Genomic DNA, 26,461 nt, shown 5'->3' with positions numbered 1-26,461 from the left:
GATCTCCGTCTGGTTTGTTTCCTCCTCATGTCAATCAAGTCTCCAATTAAATGTCAGTTATTCCAGAAAGACCTCCAGAAACTATTCTGTATAAAATAAGCTACTCCTTTCCCTAGAGCTCTTACTTTACATCTATTTTATCTAAAGCACAGCATTATTTAACATTTACATTTTCTCCCAGCTCCCAGTTATAAGCTCCTTGAAGGAAGGAACCCTGTACATCATATTAACCGTGGTCTCCCCAGTGTTGCACATGGTATGTCATAGTGCTCTTTACATAGAAGATGGGAGGGAGGAGAGAAAAGAAATGAGGACATATTAAGCACACTGTTCTAAATAGCTGCTCAGGCCTCAGCTTTTATAGGTGTAGGTTTGCCCCAGTAAGAGTCCTCCCTGAATGGAACAACTAAACATTTTTACATACCTAGGTAGGACTTGTTACCTGGCATCACATCCTCTACTTAGTGGAATTCTGTATCCCTCAAAGTTCATGCATATTAAGCACATACTAACTACCCTGTGCTGCTCCAGTTTGAAGAGAATATGGAAACATTTTAGTCCTTCAAAATTTCTCCTATATAAGGCATACTGTGTCATAAAATAACAATAGAAGTAAAAATTAAAGAATGAGAAGGAAATATGGGAGAATTATTTCTATAACTACAAATGAGGAAGAAATCTTGATCTCTGATTCAAAATTCAAAAGCCATAATAAAAAGATAGATAAATTCAACTACATAAATTTAAAAAATACTTTCAGCCGGGCGTGGTGGCGCATGCTTGTAATCCCAGCATTCCAGAGGCTGAGACTGGATGATCATGGTTCATGGACAGCCTCAGGTACTTAGTGAGGCCCTCTGCAACTTAGTGAGACCCAGTTTAAAAATAAAGAATAAAGCTGGACATGGTGGCACACGCTTGTAATCCCAATGCTTGGGAGGTGGAGACAGGAGGATAATGCAGGTTCAAAGCCAGCCATGCTGGCTTAAGAAACCCTGTTTCCAAATTTTTAAAAAGTACAAAATTAGGTCTGGGAGTGTAGCCCGGAAGTAGAAGGGTTTCCAGGAACCCCAGTACCAAAAAAAAAAAAGAATAAAAAATAGGTCAGGGGGTATAGCTCAGAGGTTGAATGCCCCTGAGTTCCATCCTCAGACCCGCAAAAATAAAAATAAAATAATAATAATAAATAATAATGAATAATAATGCTTTCATGTGGAAAAATTAAGGTTAAAAGAAAAAACGCAAATAGGAAAAAAATCTTAGCAAGTCATAATAAAGGTCAAATTTACTGTGTGTGTTGTGTGTGAAGGTATATAATAAAAATACAATTTGCCTACTCTATATGAAGAACTACAAATCAATAAGGAAAATCCACTCTGAAGAGACAAAGCAATTCTTAGAATCAAAATATGACAATCATGTCAGAACTATTAGACAATCTTAAGCAATTACAATTACTATGTTAGGTGTTTTAATAGATAAAGTAGAAACCAAGAATAGATTGGTGGCCAGGTGTGGTAGCACATGCTTGTAATCCCAGCATTTGGGAGGAGGAGACAGGAGGATGGGTTGGGGTTCATGGACAGCCTCAAATATTTAGTGAGGCCCTTTGTAACTCAGTGAGATCCTGTTTCAAAAATAATAAAATATAGGGCTGGAGGTATAGCTGAGGTAGAATGCCCCTGGGTTCCATCACCAGTACTGAAAAAAAAAAAAAAAAGGATAGGTAAATAGCTGGGTGAGGTGGTGTAGGCTTGTATTGTAAGGCAGGAGGATCAGAGGTTCAAGGCCAACCTCAACAACTTAGTGAAGCCCTCAACAGCTTAGAGAGACTGTTTCAAAACAAAAAATAAAAAGGGCAGGATATACAGCTCAAAGGTAGAATTCCCCTGGGTTTGGTCCCTAGTGCCACAATAAATAAATAAGGAATGCTTTATTTAAAAGCACAACAATCTTTCTAAAACAAATTCCACTATTATGTGTTCAAAAGTTGGAAAATGTAAAAGAACAATTAAAATTTTCCTTGGAAAATAAGAATGGCATTGTGCAAACTGGTGAATTGACTGTTGTAATTGATCAATTTGGTGACTGAACAAGAAAATCTAACTGCAGCTCATCTCCAACCAAAATACAACAAAATGGTGATACTGTATATGAAAATGGAGAGCCTTCAGCAAGGGAAACTACCAGGTTGACTGTCAAAAGGTACTAATGGAGTAAATAATTATGTATTTTAAAACACTCATCTAAAACTTATGCTGTCTGTAGTTAATGGACACAACACACCTTCATCTCTATCCCAAAATATACTAGCTCCAATATGACACGACATGTTAATGGAAAATTATCCTTACCTCCACCAACTGCTAATGTTTCTCCCATAGGCACTCCAGTAGCATCTGAAGATACCATCTTGACATCAAATTGCACTAGCATTATCATCAAAGATCCTCCTATTCAAGAAACACTGGTTTCTTCAGAAAAAAAAATGTATTTTTTTCTGCTAGTATAGCACTGGGATCTGAAATTTAGGAACATATTATCCCCTGACTTCTAATTTTTTTTTTTTATAATTAAGGCAGCCACTGAATGGCAGCAGTTTCAAAATGCCAACATAGAATCTCTGCAGTCAGGAAGGAAGCAGAGAAAAGATCTTCATGGAAGAACCTATTATATGGATCATAACCTTTAAACTACCACATGGTAGAGACCACAAATTTTACCTCCAAGTTGGGAAAGGAGTTGATGATCATAGAGTTTTCTGGATCATAACACCAAAACAACACATGGAGCGTGGCCTACCATGAAATCCATTAGTAATTTTCAACAGTGTCAATCTCGGGTGAACTAGTTGCAGGGAATTATACCCCTAATCAACCAATGATACCTCCCTTTGGCTTCAGTGTTAGCAATAGAAAAGACCTATATGGATCTTGGACACCAGGCTGGGAATAAAAGTGGATTCAACAAAATGGGGTTTCCTTTCTAAATCAAAATGCAAAAACAACTGGTGGGAAGGTCTAAGGGCTCATGACTTGTAGAATGAAGAAACCCTGCCAGATGGCTGGGATATTAATTACACTGAAAATGTTAGGTACTTTGTTGGTCATAACCAAAGAAAAACAGCAGTCAAAGATGATGATGGGAAGTCATCTGTAACTGAAGGCAGTCCACAAACTGCTCATAAACAGAACTTCAAGTAGTACTTGCTCATTTCTGTTACTTGTGTCAATCTAATGTGCTACCCAGCCGGGTAAAGATTAATATGTCTTGGCAGATATCTGAAGATTCCTTCCAACAAATTAAAAACTTGTGATTTGATTTGAGGAGACAATTATATGTGATATTTAGAGAAGGACTTGATTATGGTGGCCTAGCAAGAGAATTTTTTTTTTTTTGCTTTAAGTTTTTGTTTGGTTGGTTTTCTGTTTGTTTTTGTTTTGTTTTGTACTGGGATTGAACCCAGGGGCATTCTACTTTTGAGCTATGCCTCAGCCCTATTTTATTTTTTATTTTAAAACAAAGTCTCACTAGGTTGCTGAGGTTTTTGCTAAGAAGCTGAGGCTGTTCTTCAACCTGCAATCTTCCTGTATCAGCCTCCCAAGTACAGGGATTACAAGCATACATTACCATACCCATCTTAATTTAAGCTTCTAACCCAATGTATTGTTGATTTTGAGTATCTCTAAGATAAATCCAGTATCAACCATTAACTGGCACAATTTTTCATTCTTTTTTCATTGGTTACCATGTTATTGCACTGGTACTATTTCATGACAAGTTTATTGATACAGATTTTCTTTACTGTTCTACAAATGTATACTATGTAAAAACCTTAATATTGAAGACTTGGGAAATCTATTGATGCTGAATTTTATAATTCCCTTATCTGGATAATAGACAACACTGAAGTAGGTCACTTATTGACACACTTTTCTGTTGACATGAAGATTTCGCAAAAAGTTTTCCACATGACCTAAAGTTAAGAGTTTCCAATTTTCTGTTGACTGATGAAAACAAAAGATAAATGTATTGGTTTAATGAAAGAGTAGCATTTTTATCAAGGAATACAAGAACAAACTGAAGCTTTCTTTGATGGTTTTAATGAAGCTGTTCCCCTTCAGTGGCTACAGCATATTGATTAAATAAAAAAAAAAAGATTATGTTGTATGGCATGCAGGAGATTGACTTGGAAGACTGGCAGAGAAACTTTTACCAACATCATACATGAAACAGCAAGGAAATAACTTGGCTTTGGCAGTATGTGAAAGAGACAGACAATGAAGTAAGAATGCAACTATTGAGATTTGCCACTGGAGCTGGCTGCTTATTTCTAGGAGGATTTGCTGAGCTCATAGGAAATAATGGGCCTCAGAAGTTTTGTTTTAAGCCAGGCATGGATGACTCGCATCTATAATCTGAGTGCATGGGTGGCTGAAAAAGGATTACAGGATCCATACCAGCAGCTGGTAACTTAGTGAGATCCCATTTCAAAACAAAATAGGGCTAGGCTATAGATCAGAGGTAGAACTCTCCTGGGTTCAACCCTCAGTACCAAATTAAAAAAAAAAAAAAAAAAAGTTTTGTATTGAAAAACTTGGCAGACGTATGGTTACCAAGAAGCCATGGTTTAATCATTTTTATCTACCACCATATAACATTTATAAACCACTAAAGGAAAAACTTATTTTTTCAATAGACGAGACAAGATTTGAATAAGAATGAATGTGGCTTGTCTTGGAGGAACACCTGCACTTAAATACCCAGCCAAGAAAAACTACAGAGATAAATAGTATATGTAAGCTGTTCATTCTAAATAGTAAATTCCAACCTCTCAAAATATAAATGATTTCCATTATTCCATAGAAATAATATGATTCATCATTTTTCATTTTGTCTGTTGTTCTCTTGAAATGATTAAGCAGGAAAAAATCCTTAAATGTTGAAGCAAGCAAGGAACTTTATTAAAAATAAAAATATATTTATATAAGAATATGATAGTGGCTCTAGTTTTATAGAGCACCAAGTGTATTAAACCTGACAATAGCTGGATACAATGGCACATGCCTGTAATCCCAGTACTTGGAAGGCTGAGACAGGAGAATCATAAATTCGAGGGCAGCCTCTGTAATTTAGCAGAAGACCCTTGGCAATTTGGCAGAACTCTATTTCAAAATAAAAAATAAAATAAGGGTGGGGTGTAGCTCAGAGGTAGAATGCCCTTGGGTTCAATCCCCAGTACCTCTCCCCACACACAAATATGACAGCTATTCATTCACAAAGATCTGAATTTGCTTTACATTTTTTTTTAATCCAAGAGAAAGTACAAATGGCTCCATGTTGTTCTCTCTTATGTAACATTTCCTGAGGGTGCTTAGACTCATGGCTCTTTAGGAAGGTATTAAGGCTTTAGGCCAGATCTTACTCTGAGTATATGAAATGCTTCTGGCTTTTCTGAAAACAGGTGCTTGAACCTGCCAATTTGTTTTAAATAAATACCACAGCTGAAAATTTTTCCTTCTTTGCTATATCAGTAATACAGTAAAAGTATTAAGTAAAACCATAACTTAATGGAAGTCATCCAGTACATCTAGTAACATTTTAGTTTATTATAAAGATTGGAAATAATTCATTGAGTAGTTACAGAGGTTTGTTTACATGTTACTTTGGGATACTAGGTATTTATGGAATTAAAAAGAATCAAGGCACTTCTATATTTATGTTTCTTAAATCTGTGATGTTCTTCAACTTTAATTTGTAATGTATCTAGAAACATATTCTTCAAATGGGGAAAAGAATTAAACAGGCATTTCTCCTAAGAAGATATATTAATGACCACCAAACACACACAATGGTCAGCATTATTTGTTAGTCATTTAAAAATGCAAATCAAAACCACAGTTGAGTACCATTTCATACCCTCTAGGCTGTTAAAAATAACAATACCACCACCAGAAAATCAGTTATTGAGGATTTGTAGAAATTGGAAACATCATACACTGCTGGTGGGAATGAAATAGTTCAGCCACTGTAAAAGAAAAAAAGCTGGGTATATAGCAGTGATAGAGTGTAAAGCACTGGATTTAATTCCCAGTACCCTACACACACACACACACACACACACACACACACACACACACAAACACATACAAACACACACAATATCACCATCATTCCCATTTACTAAGCAACTCCCCAATTATATGTGCAAGTGATCTATAAATAGTAAAGCACTGTATTTATTTATGCATTTATAAAGTGAATTAGTAATTTTAATATGTCACTCTTGATACAGTAACACCTCAGTAAAGAAATGTCAAGTAATATAGCATGTCTGCTATCATTCTTTCTCTTCTTTGTGGTAAATAGTTAACCATAGGCCTCCTTCCTCAAACCCAGACATCAAAATATTTAACAAAATATTAGCAAGCCAACAACCACCAATCGATTGCAATAGGCAAGAGAGATGGAAAATATTTGCCATTCTTTCCTCTGTGGATTGAAAGGATTAAAACACCACAGAAAGGAGGGAAAACAGATATAACTTAAGACCACACAGTTTGAGGCATATGATTTATGGTTTGTGTTCTGGAAGATATAAAATATTTATCTCATCCGTTGCAATGAAGTTTATAGAATTATAAATCAGATGACATGAAGGTGAAAGCGAGGCTTGGTTTATGTTCTACTGTTCCAAATCACTATCAGGACTTGACTGAGACATTCCATAAAGTGAACTTAGCAATATCATAATTTGCTTTTTCCTTTGCTTTTTCTCAAGAATGTTTTTAACCATATCAGATTCAGTAAAGACTCGTCATTTCTTCAAAATCTTTATATTAGTCCTTTCATTATACTACTATCAGTATGGCTCTTTATAACTTTATATCTTGTCTAGTTTAATAGCTTTTGGAGAAATTGGCTTGTTTCTCTAATCTCTCCCCACTACAGACTGTCCTGGTAAAATCAACACATTAAAATTATAAAAAATAAGCCGGGTGTGGTGGCGCACGCTTGTAATCCCCGCGCTTGGGAGGGAGAAACAGGAAGATCATGCTGGTTCGAAGCCAGCCGCACTGGCTTAAGAGACCCTGTTTCCAAATAAAAATATAAAATAGGTCTGGGAGTGTAACCCAGAGGTAGAAGGGTTTCCAGGAACCCCAGTACCACCAAAAAAAAAAAAAAATTATAAAAATAATACTTTCAACACTTTATCTCTCCACACCAAAACCCACTGCTGATTCCCTAATGCTATTCTAATAATTAAATCACCATCATCACCTATATTTATATTTGATGAGGGTTTATATACCATGCATTGTGCTGTGGACCTTTTAATTGTGCTCTCTTATTTACTATCAACACAACTATAAGGTTGCCTTCTTCTTTTCTTTCCTCGTTTGATTCACCTAATATCTTAATTTGGGGGGTACTCACATGCCCCCCAAACAGACGCCTTATAGAAGAGAGATTGAAAATATGTGCCATTCTTTTTTTTTTTTTGCGGCTTGAAAGAATTAATATATAACATAAAGAAGAATGGGCTATAGAGAAAACACAAACACAGGTGTTCCTAATGGTAGTGTCACAAATTCCTTCCACCTCTATATGAGTGCCTCTTTACTACAACTCCCTCCTAGAGGTGATGTCTTTTTCTCTATCCCCTTGAGTCAGGGCTGGCCAAATGACTTGCTTGTCCTACAGAATGCAGTGGAAATGTTTCAGATTTCAGGGCCTAGGCTTCAAGAGGTTTGTAACTTCCTTCTTGTTGTCTTGGAGCACTGTCCTGAGGTAACATGGAAGGAAACCATTTTAGTTCATGGAGGATGAAAGGTCACAAGAAACAAAACTGAGTTATTCCTGCCGACAGCCAGTACCACCTGCCAGATGAGCAATAAGGCCGGCTTCTTCCAACTGAGCCAATTCTCCAGCTGAATGCAGCATGTGAAGGTAGCCCCATTTTTATGAGTAAGAAAAAAAGGCAGTGAGTTGTTTTCACAATACTGCATGTTATTTTTAAGAAGTACAAGTGGGATTTCAATCTAGTGTCTTCTAGAGCCCATACATAGTTAGGCATGGTGATGCATACCTGTAATCCCAATACTTGGAAAGCTGAAATAGGAGGATTGCAAGTGTGAGACTAGTCTTCGCAACCTAACAAGACCCCATTTCAAAACAAAAAATAAAAAAGGGTTGAGGATGTAGTTCTGAGGTAGAATGCCCCTGGGTTCAATTCCAAGTAACACACACACACACACACACACACACTACAACCCATACATGTAAGTAAAATCACTAAAATGTGCTTCATCCCTACAGGAAATAATTTTTAGACTCTTTATAATTTGGTACCTTTCATATTGATACATAATTACATAAAGCATGTTTTCTCAGAAATATTATATTTATATAACCTACACACATGCGTGCGCACACACACACACTCTAAATTTATCTCTAACCCATAAAAGTCTCTGCAGTATAAAACTTGAGCTCCTCAACCAGGATGCATCCCACTATCAAAAACAGATGTTCCCATACATGGAGCTGAAGGAGATGCCACATAGACAAGAGCTGCCTTCCTAGTATTAGAAGAATATTACATAAGTGGCCCTGAATCACCTAGTTTTCTTCATTAATCAAACACTTCTCCTACCATGGAATTAACCTACTTTCTAGTTCGGCACCATTATTTGTTACCTTGGTTTAGATTTTTTATCTCCTTACCCCCATAAAGAAGAGAAGATTAATCTGCATATATATGTACCTTATTTTCCCAAAAGGAGCTTAAATTTCTGCAAGACCTTTCTTACCTTTCATTACTTTTCTTACCTTTTACTACCTTTCTTTAAATATTACTTGCTCAAAAAAGTAGTCCTCTGTTCCTTTGGTCTCAGCTTTTGGCTTACCAATATCCCAGCAACAATTAAGAAAAGAAACTGATGAAAAGAAGAGTTGACTGTAATACAGCCACACAGTAGAATTTCATTTGGTCATAAACAGAAACAAAGTCCTGACACATACCATTCATATAAACAAAGTTTATAAACCTAATCATTTCACGTTCAAAAAATAAAAATATTAAGATAGAAATTTCATTATATATACCTAAATTTATATAACGTGATTATTTTATTACACCGCCCAGCATTATAATTTGCTAATCTCTGAAATAGCAATCATGAACTTGACTGCTAAATACCCAGAAATGCTTTTTGCAAATTTGTCATAGGAAATATAAGTGAACAAATTAAATAGGAAGTTTTGCTTATTTTTCAAATTTTATAATATTTATTCTTAATTCTAATCTTTACTTCAATTTGTAAATATGCTAGGTCTACTACAATTGTCTTCATATATAGAGAGAGAATGGCTTGTTGATTACATGTTAAAATTTATGAACAATGAAACCCAAAGCCAACATCATACTGAATGGGGAAAAAACTGCAAGAATTTCTGCTAAAATCAGGAACAAGACAAGGATGCCCACTAGCACCACTCCTTTTCAATATACTCTTCGAGACTCTTGCCACAGCAATAAGACAAGAGAAGGAAATCAAAGGAATTCAAATAGGAAGAGAAGAATTAAAATTATCCTTATTTGCAGATGACATGATCCTTTATCTAGAAGACCCAAAGAATTCAACCAAAAGACTACTGGAGCTGATAAACCAATTCAGCAAAGTTGCAGGATACAAAATCAATATAAAGAAATCAGTGGCTTTTCTTTTTCAATGAATCCACAATGAAAGAAATAAAGAAAAGAATTCCATTCGCTGTAACCTCAAAACCAATAAAATACCTAGGAATAAACCTAACCAAAGATGTAAAAGACCCCTACAACGAAAACATTAAAGAAAGAAATTGAAGAACATCTTGGAAGATGGAAATATCTCCCTTGCTCATGGATAGGCAGAATAAATATTATCAAAATGGCCATTCTGCCAAAAGTGATCTATAGATTCAATGCAATTCCTATTAAAATACCAATGACATTCTTCATAGATCTAGAAAAATCAGTCATTAATTTTATATGGAGAAAGAAAAGACGCAGAATAGCCAAAGCAATCTTCAGCAATAAAAACCAGGCAGGAGGCATCACAATCCTGGACTTTAAAATATACTACAAAGCAGTGGTAGTAAAAACAGCATGGTATTGGCACAACAACAGGCTGACTGACAAGTGGAATAGAATGGAAGATACAGAAACAAATTCACACACCTATAGTCAATTGATTTTTGACAAAGAGGTTGAACTTGTATGCTGAAAAAAAGACAGCCTTTTTAACAAATGGTCCTGAGAGAACTGGCTATCCATTTGTAGAAAGATGGAACTAAATCCTTACCTTTCACCATGCACAGGAATCGATTCCAGATGGATCAATGACTTAGAAATTAGACCAGAGACTGTGAAGTTATTAGAGGAGGGTATAGGATCAAAACTCTAACATATACGTACAGGCAGTAACTTTCTCAACAAGACTTCCAAAGCACGGGAAATTAAAGCAATGATTAACAAGTGGGATGGCATCAAACTAAAAAGTTTATTCTCTGAAACCATCAAGAACCTAAAGAGAAAGCCTACAGAATAGGAGAAGATCTTTACCAGCCACCACTCAGATAAAGGGCTAATCTCCAGAATATACAAAGAGCTCAAAAGACTCTACACTAGCAAAACAAATAACCCATTCAAGAAATGGGCAAGTGAACTGAATAGACACTTTCAAAGGAAGTGATAGAAATGGCCAATAGATACTTGAAAAGATGTTCAACATCATTAGCCGTCAGGAAGATGCAAATCAAAACTACTATGCTGAGATTCCATCTAACCCCAATCAGCGGCAAGCAAAAAGAAATCAAATAACAACAAATGCTGGCCAGATGTGGGGAAAGAGGAACTCTTTTACACTGTTGGTGGAAGTGAAAACTAGTTCAGCCACGATGGAGAACAGTGTGGATATTCCTTAGAAAACTGGGAATAGAGTCACCATATGATCCAGCTATAGCACTCCTGGGTATTTGTCCAAAAGGGTTGAAATCAGAAAACTACAATAACATATGCATACCCATGTTCATAGTAGCACAATTCGTAATAGCCAAAATATGGAACCAACATTGGTATCCATCAACAGATGAATGGATTGCAAAATTATGGGAAATACACACAATGGAATTCTACTCAGCTATGAAGAACAAAATCATGTCATTCGCAAGAATATGGAAAGACCTGGAGAACATTATGTTAAGTAAGATCAGCCAAACACAGAAAGAGAAGGGACATATGTTTTCTATAATATACCCAAACTAGGGAGTATTAGGAATACCAGAGGGACTCCAGATAATGGAGGAGAAACCTCAGCAAAGCTAGAATGGAAGGGTAGGAGACGAAGAAGGCTGAGGTTGATTAATGAAGGAGCTACATCTGAATTTGTCTAAAAATATAAATATAGCATGGTTAAACTGGACACTCATTGTTGGGAGGGGGAAGGGGAAGAAGGGGCAGAGGGTACCAAGCATAGTCTCAATGTATGCCATTTTCAATATGTTTCACATAAAAATAAAAAATAAATTTAAAAAATTATGAGCAATGAAAAATTCCCTTTCCCACCATACATTCCATAGTCTTAAGGTGGCTTGTTTAATTTAATTCACTTCTTATGCAAGACTACCTTCTCAAAATATAAATAGCATTCTTTAGAGCAACAATATCTTTGGTAAAAAGCTTACCATAGATTAAAAGGTAACCTAGTGACAAAAACACATTAAATATGTTTGCATAGAAATAAGAAGAAGAAAAGAAGAAAATAAGAGTACCATGGGTAAATAGGAAGCTTACATAAGAACACCAGATACTAGAAGGCATGGGGAACACCACAAGGAGGAAATGATAAAGACAAGTTAGGGTCTTGCAAATAAAGTTTCATGCATTTAAAATTTCTGACCAAGAGGCAGGCCTAGTGATACACACCTGTAGTCTCAGTAACTGGGAGGCGGAGACAGGAGGATTGCAGGTTTGAAGCATCCTTTGCAACTTAGTGTGACCCTGTTTCCAAATAACAAAATAAAATGTCTTGGGGATGTAGCTTGGAGGTAGAATGCCCCTAAATTCAATCCCCAGTACCACACACAAAACCAAAAATCATTCTGACCAAGTCATGTTCTTAATGTTTTTATTGCAGTGACTTATAAGTTGTGATTAGAGACTGCAAGTCTTATTAGGGAATGCATAATCACCATTATCACTAACCCCTAACATGAAGAAGGATGACTGCAGTGTGACCATATAAAACTGGGTTTTCCCCTACCTCATATTCTTATTCCTAACAAACCATCTATACTTACATAAGTGTCATGCAAAATAACTTCTGGTCTGACTGAATAAATTTCCTGACACTCTTACTCAAACATTCAGATTTACTAACTAAAAATTTTGCAATATAGTAAGCCCACTAACCTAATTTAAATAGAATTATTGTAGCTGGATATAGTAGTGCATAGCTGTAATCCCAGCATTTGGGAGGCTGAGACAGGTGGTGGTGGCACACACTTGTAATTGCCGCATTTGGGAGGCTGAATCAGGAGGATCACGGTTCGAGGACAGCCTCAGCTACTTACTGAAGCCCTTTGCAACTCAGTGAGACACTGTTTCAAAAATAAGGAATAAAAATAGGGCTGGGTATGTAGCTGGGAGAAAGAATGCCCCTGGGTTCCTTCCCTAGTACCGCAATAAATTAAATAAGTAAGTAAATAAATACATAAAATAAAAAAATAAGAAAGAATGGGGTTGTAGCTTAGATGTGGAATGCCCCAGGGTTCACTATCTTACTACAATTCTGTGAGATCTTTAGATCTTAGGTAAGACTGGAAGAACAAATTACTCAGGTAATCTATGGAATCACAAAAGCTAATTGTAAATAGCGTCTTACTAGGTTGCGGAGGCCCTCACAAGTTGCTGAGGTTGGCCGCAAACCTGCAATCCTCCTGTCTCAGCCTCTTAAGTACTAGGATTACAAGTGTGCACCACCATGCCTGGCTCTAAGACCTAGTTTTATTTTTTATTTTAAAACAGGATATCACTAAATTGTGGAGGGCCCCACTATGTTTCTGAGGCATGTTTTGAAATTGCAATCCTCCTGTTTCCGTCTACCAATGACTAGGATTACAGGTATGTGAGCCATCACACCTGGCTTCAAACTCAGAGGCAGAATGCCCCTGGGTTCAATCTCTAGTACTGTTAAAAAAAAAAAAAAGTGAGAAGGAATTTGCTCATCAGATTGGAAGATGCCAGACCACACCGGTTAAGGTGGATTGTTGTTCTTCAGTCTGATTCAAATGCAAATCTTTTCTAAAAACACTCCAGAGTGTGTTTTCCCCAGTATGCCTTGTAATTTTTTGTTGAACGGTAGACATGATGTGTCACGTAATAGGACCTGAGGTAAATAAGCCTTTATTAAGTTGCTATTTTTTAAACCAGTAGAAGGTTTTTATTGTGTCATTAAAATATCACACATTGGTTTTATAATCCAGGATTTTGTTTCTGTAGCTGGATAACTTTTAGATCTCATTCATGAGCCTGCTGAACTACTCCTTTTTCAGAAATATAGATACCATCCAAAAGATTTCTGATATCCTTCTTTTTAACTGTTGTCGCTTGCAGAATTATAGCAACTGAATTTCAAACAAGTTCAATATCATTTCTTTCAAGGATTAATTCAGCTTTCTGGGCTTGAGATACTGAACAAGCAACACCTGTCCTCATCTGAACCCTCTGGATGTATTTTTTTAACCCAAGAAGTTCTGGATTTTCATGAGAGACCCATTCTCCTGAATAACGACATTGATGGGGAAGTGGGGAAGTGAGCATACACAGACCTCATTTTGTAACAGAAGCCCAGTGTAGCACCCTGTTGTGCACATGACTATAGAAAGTGCAGACAGTAGACTGTTCCTTTCTATTTCCCCACCATTTGTCAACACAGAGCCTTTCTTTTTCTCTCCAAGGAGTCTGAGTTCTACATTGATGTGATTGAAGTCCCTCCACAGGGTTCCTCTAAGGCCCTTCATAATAACTGCACCCCTTCAGAGTTCTGTCAATATTTTCTGGAATGTCAACAGTCTGATTGCTGAGAATGGTCTTTCATTCTTGCAGTAGATGCAGCAAAGAGATTAAATTGCTATATACTCTAAGACTAGGGCTGTTTAATGTTTACTATAGCCATAGGTTCCAGAGACCTTGTTTTGTCTCTTTGTTCACTTCTGACTTCCCTAAGTAGCCCTTCTTAGAGAGTAGGCCCTGCAGCTATAACTCACTGTTATATTATACTCCTGTTTGTGCAATAGTAAAGTATGAGGAAGGGAAGCATTCTACCATCTTAGGATTCAGTCTCAGCCTTTTGATGTATCCTTATCCCTGAGCACAAATATTTCTTATTTTCTTGTAGATGAGAAAGGGGAAGAAATGGGAAACATGCTTTTCCTGCAGGAGCTATAAGGCTCTAGTAAAGTCTTCTCCTGATAAACAGGACTTACAGAGGATACCCTAGGCTTCCTTCCTCTTGGTTACTCTTCCTCTTCCATGCTAGAGCCACTCGATGTCCTTTTGGCCTTCATTGGGAGAATCTAGGAGTGTTCCTGGACTGAGAATTCATGGCTTTACAACCTGAGAGTGTCAATGCCCACTCTAGACTGTGGTTCCCAGGAGCTCCTTACTCTCCATTAATACTCAGCCTCAAGCAATTTGTTGAAATTACCCTTTAAGTGTTTCTACAGTGGGTTATGGTTGTTGCAACTTCTGCTTTAGGAAAGCAAATCATGGCTATGACTCTCTGGATTTCCCTGCCCTTCCAAATTCAGCGTAGCAGTTTGCCCTGCAATCTCAATTCTCTGATGGGCCCATTTTGAAAAAGCACTGATCTTCAACTTTTTGAAGTAAGCATAGGAATGATGACTTCAATTTCTTTATATATGGGTGCTAAAATCATAAGTTGTGTGTGTGTGTGTGTGTGTGTGTGTGTGTGTGTGTGTGTGTGTATGTGTGTGTGTATGTGTTCCATGAGATTGAACCCAGGGAATTCTACCTCTGGGCTACAATACCAACCTTTTGTTTTGTTTTGTTTTGTTTTTGTTTGTTTTGAAATAGGGTCTCGCAAGCCAGGAGTGGTAGTACACATTTATAATCCCAGTACTTGGGAGGCTAAAACAGGAGGATCACAAGTTTGCAGCCAGCCTCAGCTACTTAGTGAGGCCCGCTGCAACTTAGTGAGACCCTGTTTCAAAATAAGAAATTAAAAAAAATGAAATAGGGTTTTGCTAAGTTGCTAAGCTTTGAACCTATAATTCTCCTATCTCAACTCCCAAGTAGTGGGATTAGAGGCATGTGCCACCATGCCCGGCTTGCAACTATTTGACTTGCAACTATTTGAGGGAACTATTTGACTACTACTGTTTAAGGCTCTCTAAATTAAAAAATAAAGGTACAATGTCTGTTCTCTTAAAAACTCAAAATGTAACAAGAAGTCAGAAAATAAATGATTATATAGTGATGTGACAACTTCCAATAAAATAAGGTTAAGCAGTATTATAACAATATGTATCCCATACCTAGGATGTCAAAAAAAGCTTTTTGTAAGAAATAATGTTTAAGCTTAGAAAGGTAAATAGTTGCTGGCCTGGCAATTTGGGGAATAAATTAAGAGTGGGGGCATTTCTTAGTCTCTATCAGTTTTTCATCTAAAGTCCAATTATTCACTTAGGATGCTTTCCCTCCCCCAGTCCTTTCAAAATTCTGCTCTTCTTTCAAAGCCCATTTTTAAATATATTTCCTAACACCTCTAGCCTGACAAACCTCCAAATATACTATCTCTGCTGATTTCAAGCACACAAATATTAGGTTTAGCTTTGTTGTTAATGTAATGTGTAAGAGCTTGGGATTTGGAGTCAGACTTGCTTTCTTGCTATATTACCTTAAGCAAGTTACTTAAATCCCCCCTAAATTTCAATTTCTGCATCTCAAGGTGGAATTAACAATTCATAGTTATGTGTCTTGATGATTAAATAATGTACAGAAAATGCTTAGCATGGTGACTGGTATAAGGCAAAATAGAGTCTACCAGGAACAATAACCTTTCAACTTATTTCTTACTTTCTCTCTTTGCTTAAGTTTTAAAATTGCTCATACCTTCCCAAGCCTATCTTTTACATAGTATATATTACATAAAGTAATATATACTATGTATATATCACAGTATATATTACTTTATGTTAGTGACTTTTAACAAACTATCTAAATTATTGAAACATATTTCTTCCAGTCAAGATATTATGGCATATTCATATGTAAACTATTTTAGACAATTCTATTTTACAAAATCACATTTCAAAAATGTTATTCATCTATTGCTTACAGCAATTTAAAATTTAATATTATTTTTATTTACTTCCTTTTTTGTGGTACTGGGGATTGAACCCAGGGGTACTGTACCTCCAAGCTACTCTTTATTTTGAAAAAGGGTCTCACTAAGTTACAGAGAGCCTCACTAAGTAATTGAGGCTGGCTGTGAACCCAGATCCTCCTGTCTCAGCCTCCCAAGTACTGGGATTACAAGTGTGTATCACCGCACCTGGCAAATATTTCTTATTTTATTTTATTTATTTATATTTTTTACGGTACTGGGGATGGAACCCAGGGGCATTCTGCCTCTGAGCTACATTCCCAGCCCTATTCTGTATTGTTTTATTTTGAAACAGCATCTCACTGAGTTGCAGAGGGCCTCACTAAGTAGCTGCGGCTGGCCGTGAACTGTGATCCTCTTGTCTCAGCCTCTCAAATGCTGGGATTACAAGTGTGAGCCACCACACCCTGCTACTTATTATTTTAATATTTAAAAGCTTTAAATAAAAACAATTTCTCCTTAAACTGATTTACATTAAAGTTTCCATGGTGGCACACTCCTGTAATCCCAGTACTTGGGAGGCTAAAACAGGAGAATTACAAGTTGTGGTCTGACTCATCAACTTAGTTTCTTTGCAACTCACTAGTAAGACCCTGTTCCAAAAATATCTTGGAAGTAGAATACCCCAGTAACACACACACACACACACACACACACACACACACACCCCAACTTGGGAGAGCATACTAATATCTCAATTAGCAAATAGTAAAAAAATAGTCTTTTAATAAAAACCAGTTTGTCAGAATTCATATTCCTATTTACAATTGAATCTTTATATAATAAACTTTATAACTGGTTCCTAGAAAAACAAAGCATCTCAATTTTTATACCAATAAACTTAAAATAGTTAATGCAATAATAATTAGAAACAACTAATATTAAATAACAGCATCAAGGAGAATTTATTTTCTTAAGAAACTTATTGCCTAACATGCATGATGCCCTGGGTTTGATTCTCAGGATAAAAATAAATAAAGAGAAAGAAAAAATCTTAAAAAGTAAGTGGGGAGGGGGAGCATATCATAAAACAGGAACTAGGATAACTTGTCCTTCACTGAAAGAAGTATATCCATTTTACAAACTAAAAATGTGCTTTTCAAAACAAATGCTTTTATGAAGTATATTTTTATTCTACAAAGTATAATCATGGGCATCTAAAATTGTATGAAAAGGAATGCCCTCCAGGATTAACAAATACCAAACCTAGTAAGAAGGATAACATCACTCATTCCAAACTAACTCACCTCAACAAATATTCATAAAACAAATATGTAGTTCATTTCTATTCTCCTAATTACCTTTATCAGTATCTTTGATTTTCTTTCAAATTAGTTGAGAAAAATAACCAATTGGTGGGGTTTTTGTTTTTGTTTTTAATTAGGGTTTGAGGTGGGGTATAGCTCAGTGGTAGAGCACATGCTGAAGGTCCTAGGTTCAATCCACAACAACAAAAACTGGAGATGTGAAAAATTTTAGAATACAGTACTATGTTTAAAAACTACTGGAGCCTACTTAATCTACTCAACCAATATCTATTATATCATTTAAAGTATATTTTTAGGTTTTCTCCATGCAATTATTCTAAATAAGTGCATAATCCCTATGAAATCCCAGTGAAATCTCCAAGATAGCCTTACCTGGCGAGTCCAATGAAAACCGGGGCTCAATCTGTAGAGTTTTCGTTTGTGGAAACTCTGAAGTGGCCTTGTTCGAGCTGCGGAACTCATGACAGCCAAGGATGGAGATTTCAATCTTGTCCTGTCTTTTCTCCTTTTCTTACTGTGCTTCTGATTAAGTAACCAGCTACTGGAGGAAGAGAGCTCATCTAAATTCTCTGAAGCACTGAAATACCATGAAATAATAGAACAGGATAGAGTGAGGGAGGAAATAAACAAAAAGACAAAAAAAGAACTAAATGTAAATTGCCTTGGTCTGTTATGAAGAAGAACATTAATTTTATCAAATTTGGTAGTACTATTTTGTGAAAGAATTTCTATCAATGGGGAATTACATATTCAAGTTGTAGAAGTAATTTCTACTTCTATTTTCTCCAGCTTTTTAAAAGAAATATCCCCAAAGTTAGAAAATGCTCTAAAGTTCATTATAATATCAATATTATAATCATAATTCACATATTTTACAGTTTTAACTATTTACATCAAATTTACATCAAATAAGATTCAAGGCTTAAAAAATACTCAAGTTTCACCACTGCATCATTGGCCCTTAAATAAGCACTGCATACCATGTCAGAGCTGTAAGTCTATACTTTAGGAATTCTTAAAAATTTTGCTACTAAAAATATATTTCTAAAACTAATATAAAAATTAAAATTTTCTGATAATTTAAATTTTTTCTGATAATACAGAAGCTAAAACTATAAAATAAATGATCACACAACATAAAATAAACAAAAATATTATATTTTAATTATTTTGCATATTAATTTTAACTTTATAGTTAAGTAGTTTCATTTCTACTAATATATTACATATAAAATAGGCTCTTAAGATACTACCAGGTGCTAATTTCTTATGTAGAAGCTAGTCAATTTAATAATCTAACAGCTGAATCTGCTACAAGTGATACTACTAATCAACACATAAGTTCTATATATCGTACTTGGTTCAAGGAGAATTTGTCTCTAATGGTAAACATAAGGTATGGTTTTTCTATATAGTAGTATCATTGGTTTTGAATCAGGTTGATGGTTGCTATAAAATATCTATTGGCTTGTGGATATGGCAAATAATTCAAGAATGCTTTATATAGTCATGAGAAACCAGAAATAAAGGTACCTAAATAGTTTGCTGCCAAAACTGAGAAGTAATTAAATATGGAGGCTAGTGACTATAAAACATTCAGCAAATATATAATTGAGTATACACTGTTGGCCAGTAAAAGGAAAAGAGCTGTTGACAACTCTTCTACTTTTAAACTAACTTAAGTCTCCAGTGACCACTCTTTTGGGAATTGCCCTAGACTGAGGTACTTTCTCTTCCCATCTCTCAGCCCTTCTCTCCAATTCTTTTAAAAGCATTATGCCACTTCTTTTTTACCCAACATTCTAAATTCTAAGGAGATGCCTCACTCAAACCATCAAGATGTTTACTGTTAAATAATCTTTCTTTAGAGTTGTAGAACCCAGAACAACAGGTAAACATTAAAATGTGTAATTCCTCTCTCTAGTTTCTAATTCTATGCAAAAACACAAGGCTTGTAAACTGTAATTTTACCTACAGACAAGTAAATAGATCCATCTAAAAAGAATTACAGGAGCCAGGCATGGTGGCACATGCTTGTAATCCCAGTACTTGGGAGGCTGAGACAGGAGCATCTCAGTTCGTGGCCAGCCTCAGCTATGTAGTGAGGCTTTTTTCAACTCAGTGAGACCCTGTTTCAAAATAAAGAATAAAAAACAGGGCTGAGGGTGTAGCTCGGAGGTAGAATGCCCCTGGGTTCCAGCCCTGTACCACAAAAATATAAATAAATAAATAAAATAAAAAGAATTCATAAAAAGGCTCATTGCCTTTTTGTTTATTTCCCTTCTCCATGAGATACTCCCACTGGGACATAGCCTTCCTACCCATTGTCTCACTAGACCTTTTTTCCCTCCCTCAAAACCCCTTTGAGTCCCTGAGTTCCTGAAGATGAAACTTTGAGGACAACAGACTCTCTTCCATCTTTCAAAGTGCCAGAAAGAGAACCTTATTTCTTTTATTAACTCTTGGCAGAATCTACATTTTTAATTTTTTGAGGGTCCTGCTAAGTTGCCAAGGCTGGCCTTAAACCAGTGATCCTCTTGTCTCAGCCTCCCAAATGCTGATATTATAGGCATGAACCACTACACCCAGATAAATGTAAAGCTTTTATTCTGGGAGCGTGAAATTCAAGCAACCAACTCTTCCCTCTTATTTCCATCTCTTTTAAGTCTTTTTTGTTTGTTTTTGTTGTTGTTTGTTTTATTGTTTTGTTTAGTTGTGGGTAGTGGGGATTGAACCCAGAGCCATTCAATCTTCAACCTGTACCTTACCCCTGCACTAGCCCTTTTATTTATTTTTTTGTTTTGTTTTAAAATAGGGTCTCACTGGGTTGTTGAGTATCTCACTAAGTTGGCTGGCCTTAAACTTCCAATACTTCTCTCTCAGCTTCCCAAGTAACTGGGATTATAGGTGCCTGATACCACCAACTCTTTGGTTTTAGTGAGGCCTTAAGTTTCTCCCTCTCACTAAGAGGCTTAGCCTCAAAGAAAGTGAACCATCATTTCGCTACTGAAAGAAAGAACACAGATTCCAAACTAGCTAGAGACTCATAGCCTTGTTTAAAGAAAAGTGAAAAGTTTGTCTTTTGTGTCACTAAATGTATTTAAAATTCTCTGTTAGCTGATTCATAAGTAGTTTAAAGTTTAGGTTTATTCTTTTTCTTCATATATGTTCCACCTTTAGGTAATTCATCCTTAAATTAACATTTTGTAAGTAATAAGAATTCTTGCTAAGGGTTATCAAATTTTATCCTTCTCAAGTAAATGGGGTATTTACCAAAACTGAAAGATGTGAAATCTGTTTATTCCACTATGAATGTACAAACTATTTTCATAAAAAATGGAGGTTGTTATAAATGGTTATTGCAAATCACTGATAAGTTCACTTATCTTACACATTGCTTTGCACTGAATAGAGGTCAAACAAGGAATCACACTGAAAAGTGAAGCAGAGGACAATGCTTAGGAAATTGAGGAACACAGGGCAGGCCTGCTCACGGGACTGATCTAAGGCTTTGTCCTCAGAGAGTAACATATTATCCAGGTAATTAACTACTAACAAAACAGGAATATGTAACAACAGCATCATTGGTAAATCAATTTAAGACAACACCATTATATGATATCCCTTTAAAAAATCAAAATAGAAAAAAAGAATACTCAGAAAGAAAAGAATATTTCAAAAATAAAGTTGAGTATTCCCACTAAGTTTAAGGTTCAATTACAAAACTCCAGAAGCTAACAATGCAATTGGCACTGTCAAACATTGTCAGAATCATTATCAAAACAATTATCAAGCTGGGTATGGTAGGACAAGTTTGCAATCCCAGTACTTGGGAGGCTGAGACGGGAGGATTGCAGATTTGTGTGGCCAGCCTCATGAGGCCCTCCCCGTCTTAGTAAAACCCTGTTCAAAATAAAAAATAATAGGGCTAGGAGTGTAGCTTGGAAGTAGAATGCCCTGGGTTCAATTCCCAGTAAAACACACACACACACACACACACACACACACACACACACACACACACACACACTATTGACATATAAGTAACATAGCAATGGAGTTTTTTTTTTGTTTTTTTTTTTTTTTGTGGTACTGGGGATGATGAAACCCAGGGGCCTTCTATCTCCGGGGTACACTCCCAGACCTATTTTATATATTTTTTTTTATTTGGAAATAGGGTCTTTTAAGCAAGTAGGGGCTGGCTTCAACAAATGGTGTTGGCATTTGCAGAAAAATGGAAATAAACTCCACTTTGTCACCCTGCACAAGAGTCAATTCAAGATGGATCAAAGACTTGGATATTAGACCAGAGACCTCGAAGCTCCTTGAACAGGGCATAGGTCCAATGCAGCAAAACACATAGGCACAGATAAAAACTTTCTCAACAAGACCCCAAAGGTACGAGAAACTAAAAGGTAAATCAATATGTGGGGTTGCACGAAACTGAAGAGCTTCTGTACAGCAAAAGAAAACTGTCAGGAACCTCAACTGAGAGCCAACAAAATGGGAGATTTTTTTTAACTACTCTTCCAATAGAGGACTAATATCAAGAATATACAGAGAACTCAAGAAACTCACAGCTAAGAAAACAACCCAATTTAAAAAAATGGGCAAGTGAATTAAATAGATACTTCATGAAGGAAGAAATTCAAATGGCCAATAAATGCATGAAAAAATGCTCAATAACATTAACAATCTGAGAGATGCAAATGAAAAGTACCCTGAAATTTCACCTAACTTCAACTAGAATGGCAATCATTCAAAACACAACAACAAATGCTCGTGAGGATGTGGAGACGTGGGAACTCTAAAACATTGTTGGTGGAACTGCAAATTAGTGCAACCACTTTGGAAAACAGTATAAAGGATTCTCAGAAGAATGGGAACAAACTTACCTTTTGATCCAGCAATACCACTTCTGGGTATCTACCCAAAAGAAAGGAAACCAAACTACCAAACTAATGCATGCATATCTATGTTCATAGCTAAACAATTCACCACAGCCAAACTATGAAACCAGCCAAGGTATCCATCAACAGATGAATGGATTACAAAACTGTGGGATATGTACACAATGAAATTTTACTCAGCCATTAAAGAAAAATACAATGACATCATTTACAGGGAAATAGATGGAACTGGAGGACATTATGCTAAGTAAAATTAGTCACAAAAAATAAGATATTGGGTGCTTTCCCAAATATGCAAACGCTAGGGAGAAACGAGTAACAAGAGGAACTCTAAATGAAGGAGATTCTATAGATGAGCAAATAAGGCGGCATAACTGAGAGAATGGGAGTGGGAAGAGGGAAACTCTCTAAAGCACATGATGTACTTAAACATATCAAAATCAGTCACTAAGCCAAGCATGGGAATGAGGGAGGGGGTGGAATGGGGCGGGAATTGGGTAAGGACTAATTGGGTATGCATGTCACCACCATCTTTCATCCCATTAAGATGTATGACTACAATGCACCAATAAAAATTAAAAAAGAAAATAGTAAGAATGTCATAAACTCACACTTTATTAACACTTTAATTTATCTAATAGTTATTTAGTGGCCCGCTGAAATTAAGGTTCTCTAGTATAATTCTAGAAGTTTTAACAAGGTCTAAGTTGCTAAGGCTGGCTTTGAACCTGCAATCCTCTCGTCTCCACCTCTCAAGTACTGGGATTATAGGTTATTAACAGCAACTCCAGCCATATAATGTTTAATAGTTATATGATATTACATCTAGTATTTGAACCCTAATTTATTAAAATATTATCCTATATAATATTAGGTTTTATACTGATACTGTTGGAAACAAAGGGGGAAAATAAAATTGTTACAAAAGAAATTAGTTCTACTGGCACTATTTAAAAGAAACAGCAGGGGAAGTTCTATTTCCCTTTTGACATTACACATCTATCTAATACAGTAATTAATGTCATTTGTAGGAATCCACAATCATATTGAAAACACTGACTTGGAATATATTGTTAGCAAACACTGTTCTCTCATAATTGAGAAGTAACTATTCAAAACACTGTGAGGGTAAAAGAATTACTTTATATGTGATTAGTTTGCCAGTTTAACTGCAGTTTTTCAATTATGATACCCAATTAAAAAGAATGGTTGCATTTCATATGAGATAATTACCATTAGTGAAAATAAATAGCATTGCAATGATTCATTGGGATTTCATTTCAAATCACATTCTGGGACTCATTAAGGCAAAAATAAACAAGCAACGAACATCTTGACATTATTTCCAGTACAAATTCACTTTTTAAGAGATAATATCCCATAGGGTAAACAGGGATCCATTTATAACATTTTATCTTCATATTAGAATATGAGATCTAAAACCCATAACTATCTTTATGATGATAAAATGTAGTGCTTCATTTGTTTGAAGACCAAATCTTTTTCATTGTTCAGTTCCTAGTGACTCATCTTAGACCTGCTGCCAAGATCAGAAAGCTAAAGGGCAAAACAAAAAGCCCTCTAATACTTTTCTGGTAGATGCTGCCGTTAAATAAGAGACAGGGGTAAGAAATCAGTGAATAACAAGTATGCAAATAGGTGCCCTGGAAATAATTAGCCATGAGTTTACTTCAAAGAAATAGGATGTTATAAAATTAGCCTTAAATACTTTTTAAAATTTATATCAAATGATAAATTCTCTATAGTTCAAAAAATTAATACACAGAATAGGTGATCAAACTTTAAAATTTAAATTTCTATAACATATAATGATATGTGATGGAAAGCTAGAATAAGTATGCTTTATTAATATTAAAACATTCATTTGTGAGGTCACAACCTCAACTACACAGAGTATGGGTAAAATCACAAAAGGTCTTTAAATAACCAAAAGAGATCTAAGTAGGTCAATGTATGAAAGATCACTTCTGTTAATTTTAAAAGACTTTCTCTCTTATTTAAACTATGTCTCATTACAATATAGATACTTTTACCACTTTGTGTCCTTGATTTTTTTGATCCAGAGCCAAATTAAGATGGAGATCAGCCTTCTTGATTTCTTTCTTAATGGTGGATTACAAGCCTGGTGGAACATGTTCCATCAGGCTTGTAATCCCAGTACTTGGGAGGCTCGAGACAAGGTATAACAGGTTTGTGGCCAGCCTCAGCTACTTAGTGAGACCCTGTTTCAAAATAAAGAATAAAAAGTTGGACTGGGGGTGTACCTCAGAGGTAGAATGCCCCTGGGTCCAATCTCCAGAACTACAAATAAAAATAAATAAATAAATAAATAAATAAATAAATAAAATCAAACTGTAGGAGGTAGTTCTAAGAGCAGAAACTAGAATATCAATCTGACCACAGGGGAATAAAAGCAATAAGCACTTTTTATTTATCTGCCAAAAAAATAATCACAAGACAAAGCTATAGTCTGGAATTTGGCTGTTCCCCAGGAGTCCATGTGTTAAAGGCTTGGTCCCCTAGGTGGCACTATTAGAAAGCTAGGGAGAAATGGGTCATAGGAGGAACTCTAGACAAAGAAGGAGATACTACAGATGAGCAAATAAGGTGACCTAACTGAAAGAATTGGAAGGAGAAGAGGGAAATTCTCTAATGCACACGATGTACTTTAACATACATATCAAAGTCAATCACTAAGCCAAACATGAGGAGGGAGGGGAAGGGAATGGGGCAGGAATTGGATAAGGGTTAACTGGGTGATGTGTGCATGTATGTCTCTACCATCTTGTACCCCATTAAGATGTATGGCTACAATGTACCAAAACAAAATTTAAAAGAAAACAGGTGGGGCACAGTAAGAGGTCCCTAGGCCCTTGGAGGCATGCCCTCAAAGGGATTGTGGGACTTCAGCCCCTCGCGTTTGCTTCCTGGCTTCTGTTGAAGTGAGCTACTTGCTGTATTACATATTCCTGGCTATGATGGGCCTTGCTATAATGGATTCCTGTTTTGATGGGCCTTTGGCCTTGTCACAGGCCCAAAGGCAATGAGGCCAATTGATCATGGACTGGAAACTGCAAAACTGTGAGCCAAAATAAGCCATTTTTTCTTTGTAAGTTGATAGATAACCTCAGGTTTTTTGTTACAGTGATAGAATTCACTCATTCAACAGATATTAATTCATATTTACAATATCTTCCTTACTGATCTAGAAGCCAAAAAGGTAGTCTGATAAAACAAACCAAAAAATACTATTCTTTAAACTAATTACATATGATTTCAGGAAGATGGATAGAAACAAGTAAAAATATTAACAAAATATTATCACATTTGTTATCTGATCCTTACAACCAGATTCCACCACACTTGGCTCAATAATATCACCCTAAAAGGGACAAGTTTGGCCAGGCATGGTGGAACACACTTGTAGCCCACTGTATCTGGGAGGCTGAGACAGGAGGATCACAGGTTCAAAAACAGTCTCAGCAAGTAGTGAGTCGCAGCAACCTAGAGAGACACTGTTTGAAAATAAAAATAAAATAGGGTTGGGGATGTAGCTCAGAAGTAGAATGTCCCTGGGTTCACCCCTTGCCCCCAATCCCTCTCTCTCTCTCTCTCTCTCTCTCTCTCTCTCTCTCTCTCTCTCTCTCACACACACACACACACACACACACACGTACATGCTTGGTCTGTTAAGACCTAGTATGAACTTAGTCTGACTCTCAAGAGATCATAAAATAAGCATACTAGATATTGCAAGATAGTATGGCTGTGTGAGGACTAAATTGGATAGCAAATAATAGGTACAAATGAA

The 26,461-nt window shown here is 36.1% G+C and overlaps 1 protein-coding gene and 1 pseudogene across 3 annotated transcripts in view; both read right to left on the bottom strand.

Annotated features, from left to right (window-relative positions):
• Nucleotides 1-26,461, bottom strand: part of KANSL1L (KAT8 regulatory NSL complex subunit 1 like) — a gene marked incomplete at both ends in the record, with an annotated part of 100,952 nt that overhangs the window by 25,122 nt on the left and 49,369 nt on the right. For both annotated transcript variants that reach the window (XM_080689983.1, XM_080689984.1), the window contains one exon: nt 18,092-18,296. In XM_080689983.1, coding sequence (XP_080546109.1) covers nt 18,092-18,296 — 205 coding nt within the window. The remainder of the gene's footprint in view (nt 1-18,091; nt 18,297-26,461) is intronic.
• LOC308279846 (large ribosomal subunit protein uL6-like) lies at nt 13,676-16,007 on the bottom strand (annotated as a pseudogene). The gene is made up of 2 exons: nt 15,963-16,007; nt 13,676-14,134 (listed from the first exon to the last, which is right to left on the bottom strand). The product of its transcript is annotated as a large ribosomal subunit protein uL6-like (transcript).

The sequence above is a fragment of the Muscardinus avellanarius genome (assembly GCF_963383645.1).
Source record: "Muscardinus avellanarius genome assembly, chromosome: 2".
In the NCBI taxonomy this organism is placed as follows: domain Eukaryota; kingdom Metazoa; phylum Chordata; class Mammalia; order Rodentia; family Gliridae; genus Muscardinus; species Muscardinus avellanarius.
The sequence above is the reverse complement of the archived record's forward strand: the minus strand, read 5'-3'. Positions and strand labels throughout refer to the sequence as shown.